The 17636-nt window shown below is 38.4% G+C and overlaps 1 protein-coding gene and 1 non-coding gene across 2 annotated transcripts in view; one reads left to right on the forward strand and one right to left on the reverse strand.

The window, feature by feature from the left end:
• Positions 1-2037, reverse strand: part of cd2ap (CD2-associated protein) — a 70885-nt gene extending 68848 nt beyond the window's left edge. The window contains exon 1 of the mRNA XM_084737254.1: positions 1607-2037. Within this exon, the coding sequence (XP_084593380.1) occupies positions 1607-1610 (4 nt within the window). The 5' untranslated portion in view covers positions 1611-2037. The remainder of the gene's footprint in view (positions 1-1606) is intronic.
• A 7232-nt stretch (positions 2038-9269) lies between these two features.
• trnap-agg (transfer RNA proline (anticodon AGG)) lies at positions 9270-9341 on the forward strand. Its single transcript has one exon. It is a non-coding gene; the product is annotated as a tRNA-Pro (tRNA).
• Positions 9342-17636: the final 8295 nt, after the last annotated feature.

Below are 17636 nucleotides of genomic sequence, written 5' to 3' on the forward strand. Positions count from 1 at the left end.
TTTATTTAGGGAGACAGATGGGCAAGTCCAGGCCTTGTTGCACGCAAAAATTACGTGTAAACAACCGCCACTTTTTCCACACATCAGGCTGATTTGCCTAATTTTAGCATGTCTTTAGACCACAGTGGTGACACAGACAGGCTGAAGGAACCTTTTCGTTCCTTGAAAACTAGTTCCTGGAACTAAAAGACCCTGACCACAGCAAGACATTGCTTTGCTTCATTCATCAGCAATCCTGTTAATTCTCCAAAGTGGGGACGTGCTCACTGACTACGAAAAGAACCTCAAACAACCCCACTTCAAATATTTCAAACTATTTCTTTAAGGTTAAAAGCTGGGGCCACATGAAAAAACAGGTCTGCATGAGTTCAATGACTAGATTTACATGCACACAATATAAAGTTTCTTGGCCTTATTCTGAAAAAGACAGTATTCCTACTAAACAGTTTACATGGCAAATGGAAATGAATGTTCGTCACATATACTCCAATTATGGATGTCGCTTTGTGCCAAAATTGGATTTTTTCCCCCAATTTTTCCAGTGTTTCCAGACAATGATTGTGCAAACACAACCTCCCTCTATCATTCCTTAATCTCTTTTTTGAAAAGGTCAACACTTATATCTGTGCATGTCCAAAAACCTGTAGATATCAACGGTTTAAAGTAACGTTTAAACATAAGCTTGTTTCTCCCTTGGACCAACAATCTGGGATTTTATTTTCCGCACACATCTCTACTCTAGCCTTGCAAACTGTTGGCTAGTTGGTTTGTTTACAGCATAGAGATAACTAATAATAATAATAATAATAATAATACCAGCACATCTCACATATCTTAAGTAGAATATGCTCCGATCACAATATGGCCTAATTCAGAATATCCAACTGGAATATGCTGTTTACATGGTCTGTATCACATTCAGAATATTACCATGTTCTGAATAATAGTGGAAAAATAGCGTGCATATAATCGTAGCCAATGTTAGGTGGAGAGCAGCACAGCATTACATGAATTTGGGTGTGGGAACTTGCAGTAAGACGGTCACTGTCATGGAAACAAAGTAAGTCACGACACAGTGTTTTCCTTATAAGTGACCTATGTGAAAAGGGGAAGTTAACCTGTTCTCTGAGAAGAAAGCTAACCTTACGGTCCAAGTTTCCTCTCTGTGGAGTTATTTCGACACATATCCACTGCGAAGCGTCCCAACTTTTGCTTACAGACCACCGCCTGACGAGAATAAACTGGGATGAACTGTGGATTTCAGGCGCATAAAGTAGTTTTAAGGGTGTAAATGGTTTTGCAGAGGCCGTGTTGACATGAGCTTTAAGGTAGCTCATGTTAACATTAGCTAGAACTGCAGCCAAATCCAAGGATGGAGGTGGCGTTATCCAGTTAAGCAGACAGCTAACTGCTGGCTAGGCTAACCTGCTAGCTAACCGCCTTGCTAACTTTAACTCCCTGCTGGCAAACGCTAAAAGCGGCATTCCTGTCACTGACACTTGCTTTAATACCCCACAGTCGTTCGACTTGTTTTGTATGTTGGGTCAAGAAAAGGGAATAGTTCGCACAGAAACACAACACAGGCGCCACATCATGGAAAACTCACCCATTCCTGCCCGTCCTTCGCACCGCCGCCTCGCTATCAAACGTTGGGAATCTTCTCCAGCAGCCTCACTGCTAGCTAAGCTACTAGCCAGGTAGGTGTGTATAATCGACCACAAAGTGCTTTTTTTTCTGTCGATTCACTGCCTAAAAAAGAAGTCAAGTGGGTCGTATATCCATTCGTCCTTGCCCCAGAAGCAGCAGCAGCAGCAGCAGCAGCAGCAGCCTCCCGACTTCTCTCTTGGTGGTGCTTCAAGATTATTGTGCAGGAAGTTAACCAGGAGTCTCCACCTTTCTTGGACTTGCCTCCACGGGTTGCTGCTGCCTGCCTGCCTTCTGCCACCAAAATATATAAAAGTACCAAGAAACTTCGCGATGTTTCAGGCCGGACAGTCCCGCGAGAGGAGTGTTTAATGGAATGTTGATCCCCCCCGATATTATTGGTCCACTCAGCAGAGTACAGTAACTACTGTACGAGTGTGAGGGAGCAGGGAGAGAAAATTAATGCACTCACTCCAGCTCCTCCCAACAATTTGTGACATCTGTGGTGTGTGAGTGTTTTTTTTACTGAACCACAAATCATCATGATCAAACTACATATACTTATTTTAATCTTTTATAATACATCCAGTTTGTGATTGCATATAATTGTAGACTCACGTGATGTACACAATAAATCATAAATAATAATACTAGTACTCTACCACAGTAAACAAAAAACAAAATAAGATAAAATGCAGTACAAATCGTGTCACCATTTGACACAATAGACACAAGATCCGATAAGCACCTTTTCCATAAATATTGCATGACAGTGCTTGATAGGGTCTCTTACAGCTAGAGCTTGTGTGAGGATAATTTGTATTTTTATTTATATTCTAATATGATGCACAGTTGAAACTAAGAGTGAAGGTGAACCACAAAAAAACTCCACACAATGAAAAGTTCATATCATGCTACAAAATAAGGTGTCTTAACATGATTGACATTTAAAAAAATAATAATAATAATAATAAGACACATTTCTAGATAAAGGAAAATAAGGCAAGATATGATTGTGTTTCAAAACATACACAGGTGTTACTTAAAACCAACCTGGATGTGTGAGTGACACCTTGTGGGATAATGGGTGAGAAAACGTAGTTTAAGGCTGGCTTTGATGGATCAAAGTAAAAATGCAAAAACACAGAAAACTCTTGATTGGTGGGAAACTGTTCCAAAAGTAAGGTGTAAAAGAACCATGCTGGTTTATTCATGGCATATTAATTTAAGATATAATAACATGATAGGGCAAAGAAACTAAAAAGCAGTATTCAATATACACTACAATACATTACGCTATATGTATAAATGGATTGTGCAAATACAATATTTGTGCAAAAGATGTCCAATAGTGCAACTCGGATAGCAGATGTGTGAACTACACATAAGCACATAAACATAAATAATAAGTACAACACACATACACACTAACTGAATTACTGGCTTTAATTTATACAAAGAAGCAGCTGAAGGACAAGGAAGAGTTGGAAACATGAGAATGGGTCTAATTAGTATGAATATAATTTAAAATTTAAATAAAAATCGTAATGCATGAAAGATGTGGACATGTGGAACATTATGAGGAGTTTGGATTTTCTGTCATTAAGTATTAAAGGGCATATAAAAGTTGAAAAGAGTATGAAGGAGGCAAAATATACTGTAAGCTGGGAGCTAAACTGTAGTGCTTGACACTTCCATTATTCACACCAGTAATAAAGTAACTATATACTGTTATATATACTCTATGGGCAGTTTATGTAATATACACACACACCACACAGTTATAATAATATAAAAAACATATAAGAATACAATAGAAGTGAAAGAGAATAATATGATACATACATAAGCACATATACATGCATGAAAGCAGTTTATGTAGAAATTGTGGTGTGAATGCTGGATGTTGAAATGCTGGTGCTAAACTGCATTGCTGGCTTTAAAAGTTGAATAATATCAACAATGCATGAAAGAATATTTTAAGGTTTGTTGAAAAGCTGATGGAACATTTAAGTGTGAAATGCTCTAATTAGTGTGAATGGGGTTCAAACGTTAAATAAAACTTATCATGTAAGAAAGATGTGAAACATAACAAGGTTTGAATGGAGTTTCTGGCTTAAAGTATGAAAGACTAGATAAAAAAGTATGAATTGAAAGAGTATGAGTTGAATAGTTGGAAAAGTGGAAAAAGCACTGCACTGCTTGACTTATGCTTCCAGCATTCGCACCAATAATAAATCAACTATATAATGTTATATATCATATATGGGCAGTTTATGTAATATACACACACCATACAGCCACAATAATGCAAGAAGCATATATAATAGAAGTGAAAGAGAATAATATGATGCATACATAAGCACATAATAAGTACAACATGCATGACTAGAGAAGACAATTTATGTAGAAATTGTGGTGTGAATGTTGGATGTTGAAATCTGATGCTAAACTGCATTGTTGGCTTTTAAAGTTGAATAATATCAACAATGTATGACAGAATATTTTAAGGTTTGTTGAAACGTAAAAATGGGAAATGGTCCGATTAGTGTGAATGGGGTTGAAAAGTTGAATATGACTCAAAATGTCAGAAAGTTGTGAAACATTATTATATGAAAAGTGAAAAAGAAATGAAAGAAATATGAGCTTTGAGCTAAACTGCAGTGCTTGATTTATGCTTTGAGGATTCACACCAATAATACATTTATATAATGTCAGACAGTTTATGTAATATACACACACCATACAGTAATTATAATATTATAATATGTATATATAATAGAAGTTGAAACAAATTGTACAATATATATAGTGTAATAACATAAGAGCACAATAACTGACTGGTAACCATAATCAAGAGAAAAGTGGAGTGCCTGCAGGTATATGTGTTGTAATGAGGTCAGAGCGGTGGATTGGTGATTGTCTGTAGTGGTTTGTTGGTCAAGGTGAGAACCATAGCTGTTAAACCAGTCAAAGCACCTCATATTTTGTCATGTGCTGAAAGGCAAGGGCCAGACAAAAGAAAACCAAACAAACTGTCAGATCCATTTTTCTTCCATCATAGTATTTGGGGGTTATTTCAGCAGCCTGTTGACCCTGAAAACGAGTGCAGTTGTTTGGTTATAAAACTCTTCCTCCACTTTTCCCCTCCACTCTTGCTTTTTTTTTTTCTCCCCCTTTGCTCACTCTGCGTGTTTCTGATTTGATGAAATAAGTTTTGGCAGTGCCATAAATGATTTTTGCATCATAAGGCACAACAAGATCCTTCCCGTCCGCTGAGTGACAGCATGCTATTTGAAACATTCACACCACACCCCTAACAACGTGATTGCGGGAAGGAAATGAAGTGAAAAACTGCCTCATGTTTCATAAAACTATCATACAGCTCATCACATGTGAAAAAAAAATGTGGCTGACCAACCAACCATATAAAATGTCAAACAGTACTTGATTTGGACATATTAAGTCAAACTAAAAATTTCCCTGTCTTTGGATTTTCAGATCCCGAGATTTAGATTTTAATATTGCATTTGTGAATCACATTGACACAAAGAGCCGGGATTGCCACTGGAACAAATCGGCCTTTCATGTGTGGTGTAAAAGCAAGTTATTGCTGCGCAGTAGGCACAGTGCCCGCCGTCAATTACCCGGCTTATCTCTCGAACGCCAGACAATGAAGTGTTTAAAAAGGAAGTAGTTGAGGGCAAAATTCGTCCTGACTGGAGCCAACATGTCAACAACCTTTCAAAAGGCAGCATAAAATCAAAAACTCTATGTAAATCTGTTTGACCACAGAAGTACCAGACGCACGCATGAACACAAAGCATGCTTCATTGTCGGCCGATTTGAATAACATGCAGTGGAAGCCTGGCTGTCCAAAAGGATTATGGGAACCACAACAGTCCTGATTTACTCTCATTAATTCAAACATCTGCGCTTTCTGTTGTGGCAGCTAGTTTGTTATCCACATTTATGCATTTATTCAGGAAGTTTGGAGAGAGTCTGGGCCAGATTATCCAATGGGCATTCTGGGCACAAGCCTGTGGGTCTACGCCTACTTGGGGGCTTAAACAGCAGAAAAAAAATTAAAAAATCATAAATTTCAGGGCATGACACGGTATATAACCAATCAAAATCATATTCATTTCTTTTAAAACCTGAACAGAATGATGTAATAGGTAAAATACAGTAATGTCTGCTTGACCCCCCTCTCACCTGTATCAGTGAACAGTAAAAAATGGGGTAAACATGCAGTTTGTACAGCAAATGTGAGAGAGAAAAAGCATCAGCAAGTGTGCCATCAGTTTAACAAGTTTATCTTACACAACACCATGATGAAAACATTATGGTTAACCACATTTTAACAAAGTTTTTTGAAGGACCATCCATGTTGTTGCCAGCGCTAATTTCAAAATCCAGCAGCTATTATGGTATAGGGGTGTGTTAGTACCTATGGCATCATGGGTAACTATCACATTTGTGAAGGCCCCATTAACACCGAAAGGTACATACAGGTACATGCTGCCATCCAGACAACGTCTTTGTCAGAGACGTCCTTGCTTATTTCGGTAAGACAATGCCAAGACACATTCAATACGTGCTACAGCAGCGTGGCCTTGTAATAAAAGAGTTCAGGTCTGGACCATCCTTCCTGCAGTCCAGACCTGTCTCCTATTGAAAATGTGTGGTGCATTATGAAGCAAAAACTACAACAATGGCGATGCCAGACTGTTGAGCACCTCAAGTCGTATATCAAGCAAGAATGAGAAAGAATTTCACTTTAAACCCACTGAGTGTTGTTAAAAGAAAATATGACATTTTTTAAACATATTGCAGGCATCAAATTCAGAACATGTATGAAATTCAGAACATAACATATTAATAAACATATATTTACAAGAATCAGTGATGTTGATGAGGTAAAGCGTTAAATATTTTGTCTGTCTACTACCTGAAGTTCGCTAGGAGCCCATCAAACATTTGTGCTCAAGGTTCAGACCTGACTTCAATAAATGCATTTAGCCAATGAAAGATAACAGTAAAGTGTACATTAATCACCATCAACAGATGAGAGTGGGTGTGAATACTTTTCTTATACAGTTAAAATTTAATTAATTGTCTAGACGTTTGCTTAAAATAACTAAACTGATACTAAATTTTAGTCCTACTGCATAGTTTAGTGCTGCCCCTAATTCAAAGTTAAATAATGCTAAATGTTAATCCAATATACAGTCATTATAGTGCATGGACCTAGATCCTGAGAGTTAGAGCCTTTTTTTTATTAAAATGTCTGAAGATACACAATAACATGAATCCAACATGTTATTATCAAAGATAAATCAGCCTATTTGTTTAAAAAAAAAAAGGCATTTAATTTGCACAACACTGACAAAACACTAACCATGAACAGTTGTGCAATCATGTGAGCTAACTAACTTAATAAATCATGTTGTTGGGGGTCCCTGCTTTGTTTCTCTATCAGCTAAGGCAACAGTGAGCAGTTATTTTTCATGGGGAACCACATGAGAAACTGATCAGACACAAATGATATAAGGTCCTAATACTGGCCAAATCTGTACTAATGGAATGGTCTGAAGTGTTCTATATAGGGCACAATGAATTTTGGGTTAATATTTTGCACCTGGCATGCTGCATTCAGGTTGCAACAATAGCAGCAGCAAAAGTAGAAGAAGAAGAACATAAACAACATGTATGTGCAGCAGTGAATGAATAAAGTTACAGTTTAATATAAAAGATACAGTTTATTATCATTACCAATGAACACAGCACTGACCCCTTTCAAAATAAAGGTCTGATAACGACTGTCTGTCTTTGCTAGATTTTTCTTTTAATTTTTGTTTTTTTTCCATGATGGCTATTGTGGGCCACATAAAACCTTTCACTGGGCCTTAGTTTGCCCAGGTCTGAGTTAAGGGCTCCGTGGCCAGAAAAAAGGTTGAAGACCCCCGTTACAGTAGAAACCCTGTTGTTTGGTAATGCTTTATTTTATGGATTTGAAAAGTTCCTTGATGTTTCCTAAAAAGAAACGCTGAGACAATACACTTAATTATATGAATGTTTATTTATTTGGTTTTAAATAAGGGACTATTTGAAAGAAATTCCTATCCTCCTTATAATTAATGGTAAATTTCACAGGATGTATTAGCTGTAGGCTCAGCAGCAAAGTTCCCAGGTATTAGTGTTGATAGCTCCTGTATGAAATACAGAATTTAGAGTTAACTGTTCTGTGACTGACTGGACAAACAAAAACAAATCACACGAAAATGCAAGGAGCAGGTACTGGCAGATACATGCCAGCATGCAAACATCTACAATAGACAGTAAGTGGATGATAGCAAATGTTTTCTATTTGCTCATTTATTCTATAGTGTAATATACTGACTACAAATCCCTGAAGTCCTGTCTTAATGCACCATCTACAGCAACTGTGAGGCTCAGTCTTTCAAAAACACCTGTTGATCAGTGTAACTTGGCTTCACTGTGTAATCTAGAGCCATCTTGTGGGTAAATTGTGACACTGCAAACAACCTTACATGTCAGCTCACACACCAGCCCACTGTAATATTTAACTTCTTACAGTATATGTCAGTCAACGTGTATATTTAGCATTCATAAGCTGTATATACATGGTGTATAATGAATAATAATGTAGTTATAAGCTCCTGTGGGCTGTATAAACAGACAATGAATGGCAAGAGAATACAGCTCCATTATAACACAAAATTTGTCTTCATAGGAGAAGTTATAGTTGCTGACCCATACTGTAGGGGGGAGCAGGGACAAAAGGATGTGGGGATGGTCGCATCATGTCCCCATACAGCCCGATCTGATCAATTTTGCCAGAGTTACAGTAGAGAAACTGTTTTTTTTTCCCCTTGAAAACTAAATAAGTATAAAATGGAAGTATTTTCTGTTTTTCAGGTAATGTTTATTTGTCGAAGACTGTAAATATATATCATCTGTTCGACCTATCTGTAGACTGAATATCAGTGAAAGTTTAATTTCTCATGCCAGCTCATTTTTGGTGGTTGCCAGGGTAAAGTTGACGGACACAGAGGAGGGACAAAAGTGACTTACTACTTTTCACTCACTATTATTAAAGATATATTTCTTTACTTTTTATATTTGCAAGAACATGTCAGGCTGTTTTATGTGAGAGACTGTTTGTAAGAGGTTATTATGTATTAAGGCAAATTTGGCACAGACCAATTTCATACAACTGTGACATTTATTATGGTAAATTGATTTGAGAGTACTGTGGTCATTTGCTTAGAGGACTAAAGCATGAGACTGAAACAGATACAACAGCTTAAGGTAACATGTGAAGCATCAAAGATGATTTTGTAGATGTTAGAATAAAGTCAAGGACTGCGGCAGTGCTTGCAAGGTCCTAAAACAATTGTATAGTACGCCTACGTCCAGAGGCTGTTTAGCTTAGCTTAGTACAAAGACTGGAAGCAAGAGGGAAGCTGCTAACATAGCTCCACCAAAGCGATGGAAAAAGGAGCTCTTCTCTTCTCATTTTCTTTCCAAGTCTACTTCTACTGTGATTAAACAATGATTCAATTGGAGTCCTTCTGTGCAACATACGCAAGTGAGTTCATGGCTCGTTGGTCTAGGGGTATGATTCTCGCTTAGGGTGCGAGAGGTCCCGGGTTCAAATCCCGGACGAGCCCTTGGAAGCAGTTCTCAATTTGTTTCAGTTCGGTCTGTCAATAATGTGTGAAATTGATTGCAGGCTGGAGAAGGTGTTTGAAGTACAAGACTGCATGAGATGCACCTGTTACGTCCTTGAACTGTGACCAAGCAGAGTTGGCTATGAAAAGCTCCAGTTACGCCGTCTTTAGGTTTTGCCTGCCTCCAGGCTTTTTGCTAACACTTTTGTTGAAACAATTATATCCTGTGAAGCATCAAAGAAGCAGATTTTTACTTGCTAGAATGTAGTCAAGGAGTGTGGCATTGTGTGCAAAGCCCTGTAAAGATTGTTTAGTACCTGTATGTCCAGGAGCTGTTTAGCTTAGCTTAGCACAAAGACTGGAAACAGGGAAAAACTGCTTACATAGCTCCACCAAAGTGACGGAAAAATGAACACTTCTGTTTGCATTTAATTTGCAAAACTGCTTCTTCTATGATTCAGCAGTCATTAAATCAGACTTTCTTTGAAACATAAAATGAGTATGATTCTTGCTTAGGGTGTGAGAGGTTTGTATCAGTAAGGTGAATGCAAAAATAGAAAAGCTCCTTATCTTTTAGGAGACTTAAGTACCTGTCCATCTCCCCACAGAGGATCATCACAGGTTTCCATTTGTAGACTTTCTTCAGACTGACATCTCAAAACTGTATTGTGGCATATTCAGATTGTATATATATTTCTTTTAAAATGTCTGGACAGCAAAAAAAAAAAAGAAAGAACACATGGAATGCTATTTTGCTACATTTGGAAGTGGTTTGAAATGCAATTCTGAAAGTGTCTTATAAACCAGGGCCCGACTGATACTGGATTTTTTAGACCAAAGCCAATACTGATAATAACGAGAAAAAAAAAAACTTTATTCAGATTATAATATACAGAATATAGAATTTAAACATGAACATAAACTTTTTGAAACCTTTTAAAAACTTTTTTTTTAACAAGTATACATAGAAAACCAAATAGGGTATGAAATAAAAGAATCAAATACACATGAATGCAGCCAATGAAGCTAACAAAAAAATACACACATGATGATGTCATTGAGAATGAGCTGTGTATTGAGGAGCTCAGTCAGAGTTAGTGTTAGTACCATAGAACGTGATTGTGGTTGTTTTTTTTTTTAGTCCATTCAAGCAGGCACTTTTGCAATTTCTTTCCCCTGCAAATCCACCAGTGATTTACTGTTTTTATTACAGCTGCCCCATAACTTTATATTCCCAGGGGCACTTGAAATTATGACGCTTCAGCCAAAAAATATCACTGTCATAAAAGAAAAAAAACAAACAAATATTGGTACCTCTAACTGGCCAGTATCTGGTATGTGAGGAGCAATCTGGTTCTGGTATTTAAGGTGTAATCACCATGTTTGTCCAGTAGAGGTCAGACTCACCCTGGTGTTGTTTTGGAGCATTATCAACCTGAGCAACAGGTTTTTTTTCTCCCAGTTGTATTGAGACATTTAACCATCATCCTATCAACATATTTAACAAACAACTGTATGTACTATGGACAAATTTATTCTCAAAACATTATTAATTATGTAATACATATCATCTGGAGAAAAAAAAACAGTATTATGTGTTTGCTTCATCTGAAAAAAAAAAAAAAATTCACACAAAGTATTTATTTAAAAATGATTTTATTTATGTAATACAGCAACGGTCTGCTCTAAAGAAATAACAGATCTTGTAATTTGCTAATCAGAATCAAGTATTTAACAAAGCTGTGGGTCAAAATGACTTTTCACCATATGGTTTCACCATATAAATATAACACAATTAATGTTTACTTGAAATTACTGAAAGCTAAATGATACAAAGGGTGTCAAATAAACTTTTAATTATCATTTGAATTGTATTTAGAATTAAAGCTGCAATTTAAAGAAAATATATGTTTGTATTTTACACAATGTGCAAATTAAACCGTCAAAAGTTTTTTTGATAAAATAATAATAATAATAATAATAATAATAATAATAATAATAATAATAACAGTATGTGAGGAGGAAAGTTTGGTGCTTGTATTTAAGGTGTAATTATCATGTTTGTCCAGTAGAGGGCAGACTGACCCTGGTGTTGTTTTGAGCTGCAACACTAGGTGGGGGAAGATGTAATGGGAAATTTGCGGAAATAAAATCAATACTATCCAATTTTTGAAAGACCTTTATTGAAGAAAGAATACACAGTTTTGAATTAAATGAACAATTTAAAGTGACAAAAAACTCACAAACAACAAGGATCAGCCTCTCATCCATTGTACTTGTGTGTTGTGTAGGGAAAAGTTCAGGAAAGTTGTATGATCGCCTTCACCTCCCTACCTGCCCGCTCACATCCCACTGAAAATGAATAATGAGGCGCGTCTATCACCCTCTGTCTGAAACGCCAATTACAGCAAAACCTGGTGGTACAACACTCTGACGTTGCTGCTAGCAATCTAGCAATCAGACAATATCCCTTTTAAAGTGTTCCACTTCTCAGAAGTCTTCCATGTGGCAGCCTGCACCAGCAAATTAAGTATTTTCCCAAATGTTGACACAAGTTGGCCAATAGCTGAAATTTCAAGCTACCTCTTACAGCAGGGAAGGAAACCTGTGCCACCCACTGACTCACTGTGACAAATATGTTGGTAAGTGTCACAATGCTGACTTTGTCTCAGTTGTAAACTTCCAAATGAAAACCTATTTTTCCAAACACGGCGGTGCAGTTGGACGGCTGTGTTGGACACTTGGGTTTGAGTTTGGTCTGTTACCAGGAGACTCCACTTGACAGCTGCTGCCGAAGCCTTAAAACTCCCAACATATTTGTGTTGAAGAGCTTGGCTTCGGTTGCCTGAGAGGGAGTCAAGCATTTACTACAAGTCATCAAAAGGAGAGCTCACACCCAAACCTCTAAAGGATTCCTCTTTACATGCAACATGGGTGGCAGAACGTTTGGACAGAATATAAACAACAGAATGAAATGGAAGTGCAATGCTTCACACAAATGGGTCCCAACAACATAAACAAATGTAAGTGGGTGACAGGCAGCTTAAATGTATTTGAATTATGAAACAATGAAGCATACATGGAGTATATACTTTTGGTTAAATATAGCAGAGAGACAAGTTATATAAACAGTCAGTTACATAGTATGTGAGGCTAAAAGATCTTTGGAGATCACTTATCTTCACTAGGCAATCCAAAAATAATATTTGGATATCAACATTTTGATCCGCAATTATAATTAAGTTACATATCTTTCCTGGATTATAATTTCATTTATTTCGTAATTTAATTGCATGTATCTAAACACACACACTTCTAGTAAGTAAGCCTTGTTTTTAGCCTAGCTGTTGTTCATTACTTGTGGCCAGCCTGTTAAGACAAGTCTAGAGTCAGCAGTTGGTAGAGGTTTTATTGGATTTTTCATAACTTTTTGAAGGTTTTTTAAAAAGTGTGATGTCCTTGAACAAACAGTCAGAACTGTGCCCCGAAAAATGTAGGCTGATGTATCCAGTCAGGGTTCGAATTACACAGTGGCTTTCGGGGGGAGCCCTATTTTCCGGTCTGCACTGTTACGAAAACATATCACGCGCACGCTCATGCATGGAAGTGCGTGGCAGTGTTTCAGGATTACTGTGAAAAACATTGTACTGCTACTACTACAGACATTTCATAGAGGCTAAATAACAAGAATATGATGCTGCTGTTTCAAAATCAAAGAATACATTTATTAATCAAAGCAAAAAAAAAGAAACAAAATTGCAAAATCAGCAGGAGGATGCAGGCAGCAGTTTTCTGCTTCTCACACGAACTCCTTCATGAATTATGGCCGACATCATCATCTCATTATTCATTTCAGGAAGATCATGTTGAAGAGCTCCCCTGAATGTCTCAAAGTAGGCTGCCTGCTATCGGCAGCTAAGTCAGCAGAACATACTCATCAGACATCAGAGGGAAAACCAAAAATCATTTTCTCCATAAAATATGATCCAGTTTTACCGTAATCAATGAACAAAGTGATTAAGTTGTGTTTTTGTACAAGTCTAGACCTGGCAACCGTATCACCACCATGCTGCTAATGATACAACCCAGTCGAAGAGGACGCCATTAACGTTTACATCCCAGTCTGTCACGAGCACAAGCCTCTCGTCCACGAGTAGACATGCTTCCCGCTGTGCCGTGATGTGCTTGGTAGGTGTAGTTTGTTAGACAGAAAGTAGTTCCTAAGCAGGTCAGGGTTTCTGGAAAGAGACATTTCTGTTGAGTTTTTCAAATATATTTTTTGGCATCTAGTCCCATTATTCTGGAGAGAAGGCAGACATCTTTACCGGCAACATCGCAAAAATGAGCAACTCACCCCATGTTGGAACTACTTTATTTCTGCAGTAGAATCTGCCAGAACTACTTTCTTTCTAAATTAAAGAAAGTAGTTCCTATATAAAACTGCTCAATTTCCAATTCTGGGAAGAAACACAGGTTTTGAATTTGTTAAATGTATTTTTTCTGGTGCTTTGAGTTCCACAAGCCAAGTGCCATTTAGTCCCATTACACTGGAGAGATCTCTACAGCTGATATCTCCAGAACTCTGCAACTCATGCCAAAGTGATTTAGAAGGATAAACAGCACTACAGGCAAGAGGACAAATATGGATTTTTGACTTTACGATGAACTGTATCTTTTAAAGAAATGTATGAGTCTCATTAACATCCAGCGGGAGCGTCAGTCCTTCTCAATGTAAACACAGCAGCAGGTTTCGGGCTTGGAGACGTGTGCCTCAGGCCCGCAATGGGTGTAAACAATGAAATCACATTTTCACAACAGAGCTGAGTGAGCTGTGTGATTACAGCAGACCCCCAACAGAGACAGAGTGCTGTGAGGAGGGAGATATATCACAACAGAACAGCGAGCAGTGCTCAGCTGTCTGCTTTCGACTCCAGAACCACAGTGTAAGTATGTATACCTTTGAACGCACGTTGGTGAGGAGTTGAAAATGTGAGTCAGAAATGGTTAAGAGTTAATTAGCTGGCTGACATTCTCAAACATAATGCTAAGAGGCTCATAGTGCTCTCACCTGCAGGAGTAAATGCCAGTTAATTAGTGTTTTAAAGCATAATGCTGCCTGGAAAACACTCCAGCAGTATTAATATCACAGACACGTTCTGTCTTCCTCCGCCTCCCGCTGTCTGAAAACTGATCCTTTCATCCCAAATACACCAGCATGAAGATAGAGTTAAATCAGGCCAAATGTAAGGTGGTGCAGACAGAGACATTTTTCAGAGACACCTTTTAAGACATAAAAATACTCTGTTTTGAATAATAACCCAGTAAACATTCGGATGGTGACGTGTTGTCTATAACCAAAAATGTTTTTGGTCTTATGCCAAAAACTGTGACGTGGTCATGACACAGATGGCCAGACAGTTAAATTGTTTCCACATCCAATAATAGTCAAGTCAGATCCTCTCTTACAAACCAGGAAATCTTGATCATATTATTGCTCTGAAAATGCACGTCTTTTTTTTTTTTTTTTTTTTCACCATGATATTTGACTGAGAGTTTGTTTGGTCGTGAAATTAATCCACTGGTCCAATAACATTTGGAAAGTCTAGACGAGCTGCACGATTAAATAATTTAACTCCATTCAAGTTTTTAGCCTCATATGTCGCTGACAAACTTTTTCTCATCATTAGACACTGGAAAAACATACAAGGTGAGAAAACTCTTAGCCACAATCAAACTCTCACATTTTGAGAAAGTTTTACCAACTATAATGGCTAATATTTTATTATCATCTAATATGTAATATGTTGGAAATCATTTAGTTTTCAGCCACTCAAATAATGACAGTGTTCTTCTACAGAACAGTGAGTACAAACAAACAAGAAGGTAATGGTGAATGCATGCTTGAATTTGTCTCTGCTGATCAAAGTGATGGTGCAGCAGATCTACATTTTGCTGGAGGAGCGTTAATAAACTCACAAACATAGCTCGGTAGTCCGCCATTGTTTTTGTTGTCCTACTCGCGCATGGCTATTTGCCTGAAAACGTGATATGCATGGGCGTGACACTACTGTTTTCACAGGAATTGCAATTTGCCAGTTTACATGGTGGCTGTAAGGGTGGCATTGTCAAAAGATTACACTCTGGAATCCACTTTCAAAAGTTGGCATTTTCATGCCCCCAAAACGCTGTTGTTGTATGAATTAATGGCAAATACTCAACAAAAGTTTGAAGACCCCTCTCCACTTGTATCTAAGTAAAGCTGAGTGTGCATAAACGCACCACATCATTCACCCCACAGTTTTAATGTCAGAAATGAACATTAATCATAAATGTTGTCATTCTTAGAACCTTTACCTTTTCTCTTTTCAATAAGCTAAATGATCTTTCTTTTAAAAACCCAGCAGAGTAGACTTATACACACTCCACCTTAACAAAACAAAATAGTAAAAGTAGTAATAATTCATCATCCCAGAGCTGATAGTTGTAGTTCATCAAGTTGCCTCCGACAGTATTTTTGAGTCAGGACAAAAATGTCTTCTTAAATAGCTTCGTATACAAATTTTTGTATAACTTGTGATTTTAGCTAACGTGCAAACCTAACTGTAATGAACCTCAGAATAGACAAAGCCTCAGGGACCCCTTGTGACTGAAGCCTCCCCCTTTGGGGGGCCCAGACCTTAGGTTGAGTACCAATTATCTAAAAGAACAAAAGTCAGTAATATTCTTAAATAGCACAGAAAAACTGTATATACACAACTACAGTAATTTCAATTCTGGGTTACCGTTAAGGGAGTTTTTCCTCGACTCTGTTGCCAAGTGCTTGCTCATGGTGGGAATACTTCGGTCTCTGTGAACAATATTATAAACAGTACTCTACAACTTAGATTTATGATTTGGCGCTATATAAATAAAATTGACTTGACTTTGTTTGAGAAAACTGGGGGTTTGTTTACATCCTACACTACACACCATGTGCCTTGCCTTGTGTGACTTCTTTTAAGTGATGTCAACAAAACTATGAAAATATAAGACCCAAGTCGTAATGAAGCGGAATTATCCTTTAAATGGAGCCACAACAGCAGTGATTAACATGTTTGTGTGCAGGGTGGGCTGCTGTTTGATAGCAGATGGTTGCATGCATGCTTAGAAGACTTTAAAGGACACACTCGCTCAGTGTGTTGCTCTTTTTTCATATATACACACACACTCTCTGTCAAACACACACTAAGCCTCTTTCCCCCAGAATAGTCTGTTTTTACTTGAGTTCTATATAAGGCAACTTCACCTAGTAACTGCAGTGTGAGGATACGCGAGGCCCTGCAGCCACTCAGGCAGTTTGGCCCACTGAACGTCAGCTCGGCTCTTCAGCCTGAGCGAGCAGCAGCGCTGCTCGGGACATGTGTGCGGTGCATCGTCCGCGTCCTGCTCCCCCTCTGTCTTTTCAGTTGTAGGTTTCTGCGCCGAGGCCTAATATCCGAGAGGATTGCCGTCATTCTTAAGTTTGCGTGGATTTTCTCATCCGACTGAGTCACTGACCCACTTCCGCTCGCTTCTTTCCACCCCACCGGCAAAAGTGAAGCGGCACGTTTCATCCCTTTATCCCCCCCCCCCCCCCCCCCCCCCCCCCGCAGCTCCATGTCCACTCTCTTCGGCTCCACGTGTGCGGCAGATGGTGCTCCAGCCTTTTATCGGCTGCTGCTATTTGCAGTAACGTCTGAGGCTGCGAGCACGCCAGCTTGTGTGCATGCAGACTGTTTACTAGCGGCCTGGCTGATGGGCCAACACGCTGTGTGCGTCGTGTCTGGATATCTCGACAGCAGGATGGTAACTGGATGGATGACAGGTGGGCTGCTCCTAACAGATGACCCAAGCTGCTCAAGCCACCATGTTTGCTCCACTGACATACATGGGACAGCAGCCCTCCCACAGTCAGCGCCTGATATCCTGATGAAGGACTGGTACAAAATAAACCTGGACCAATAGTGGATCTTTGTTTAAGGCTGTAACAAGTCTACATGGCAAAATAAGTCCATATAACTGTGCTAGAAGCCTACATACTGTACTGTTCTGTCAGCTTTAGGTTTTGGTTAACTTTGAGAAACTGAAATGGTTTGACATTTGAGGAGAGATGTTAATTTGCTTTCTTGCCACATGTCATGTTCAATCTGTCTGTTAAATACAAGGTTGGAACAAGGGGAGCTTAAGCTTAAGCTTAGCTTATGTCGAGTGTGTACTGATTGTCTGCTAATCGTCAGTTTTTGGAGATTGCAGACAAAAGTCCCCAGATCAGAGGCA

Source organism: Lutjanus erythropterus, chromosome 15 (assembly GCF_056507025.1).
Source record: "Lutjanus erythropterus isolate fLutEry1 chromosome 15, fLutEry1.hap2, whole genome shotgun sequence".
Classification (NCBI taxonomy): domain Eukaryota; kingdom Metazoa; phylum Chordata; class Actinopteri; order Lutjaniformes; family Lutjanidae; genus Lutjanus; species Lutjanus erythropterus.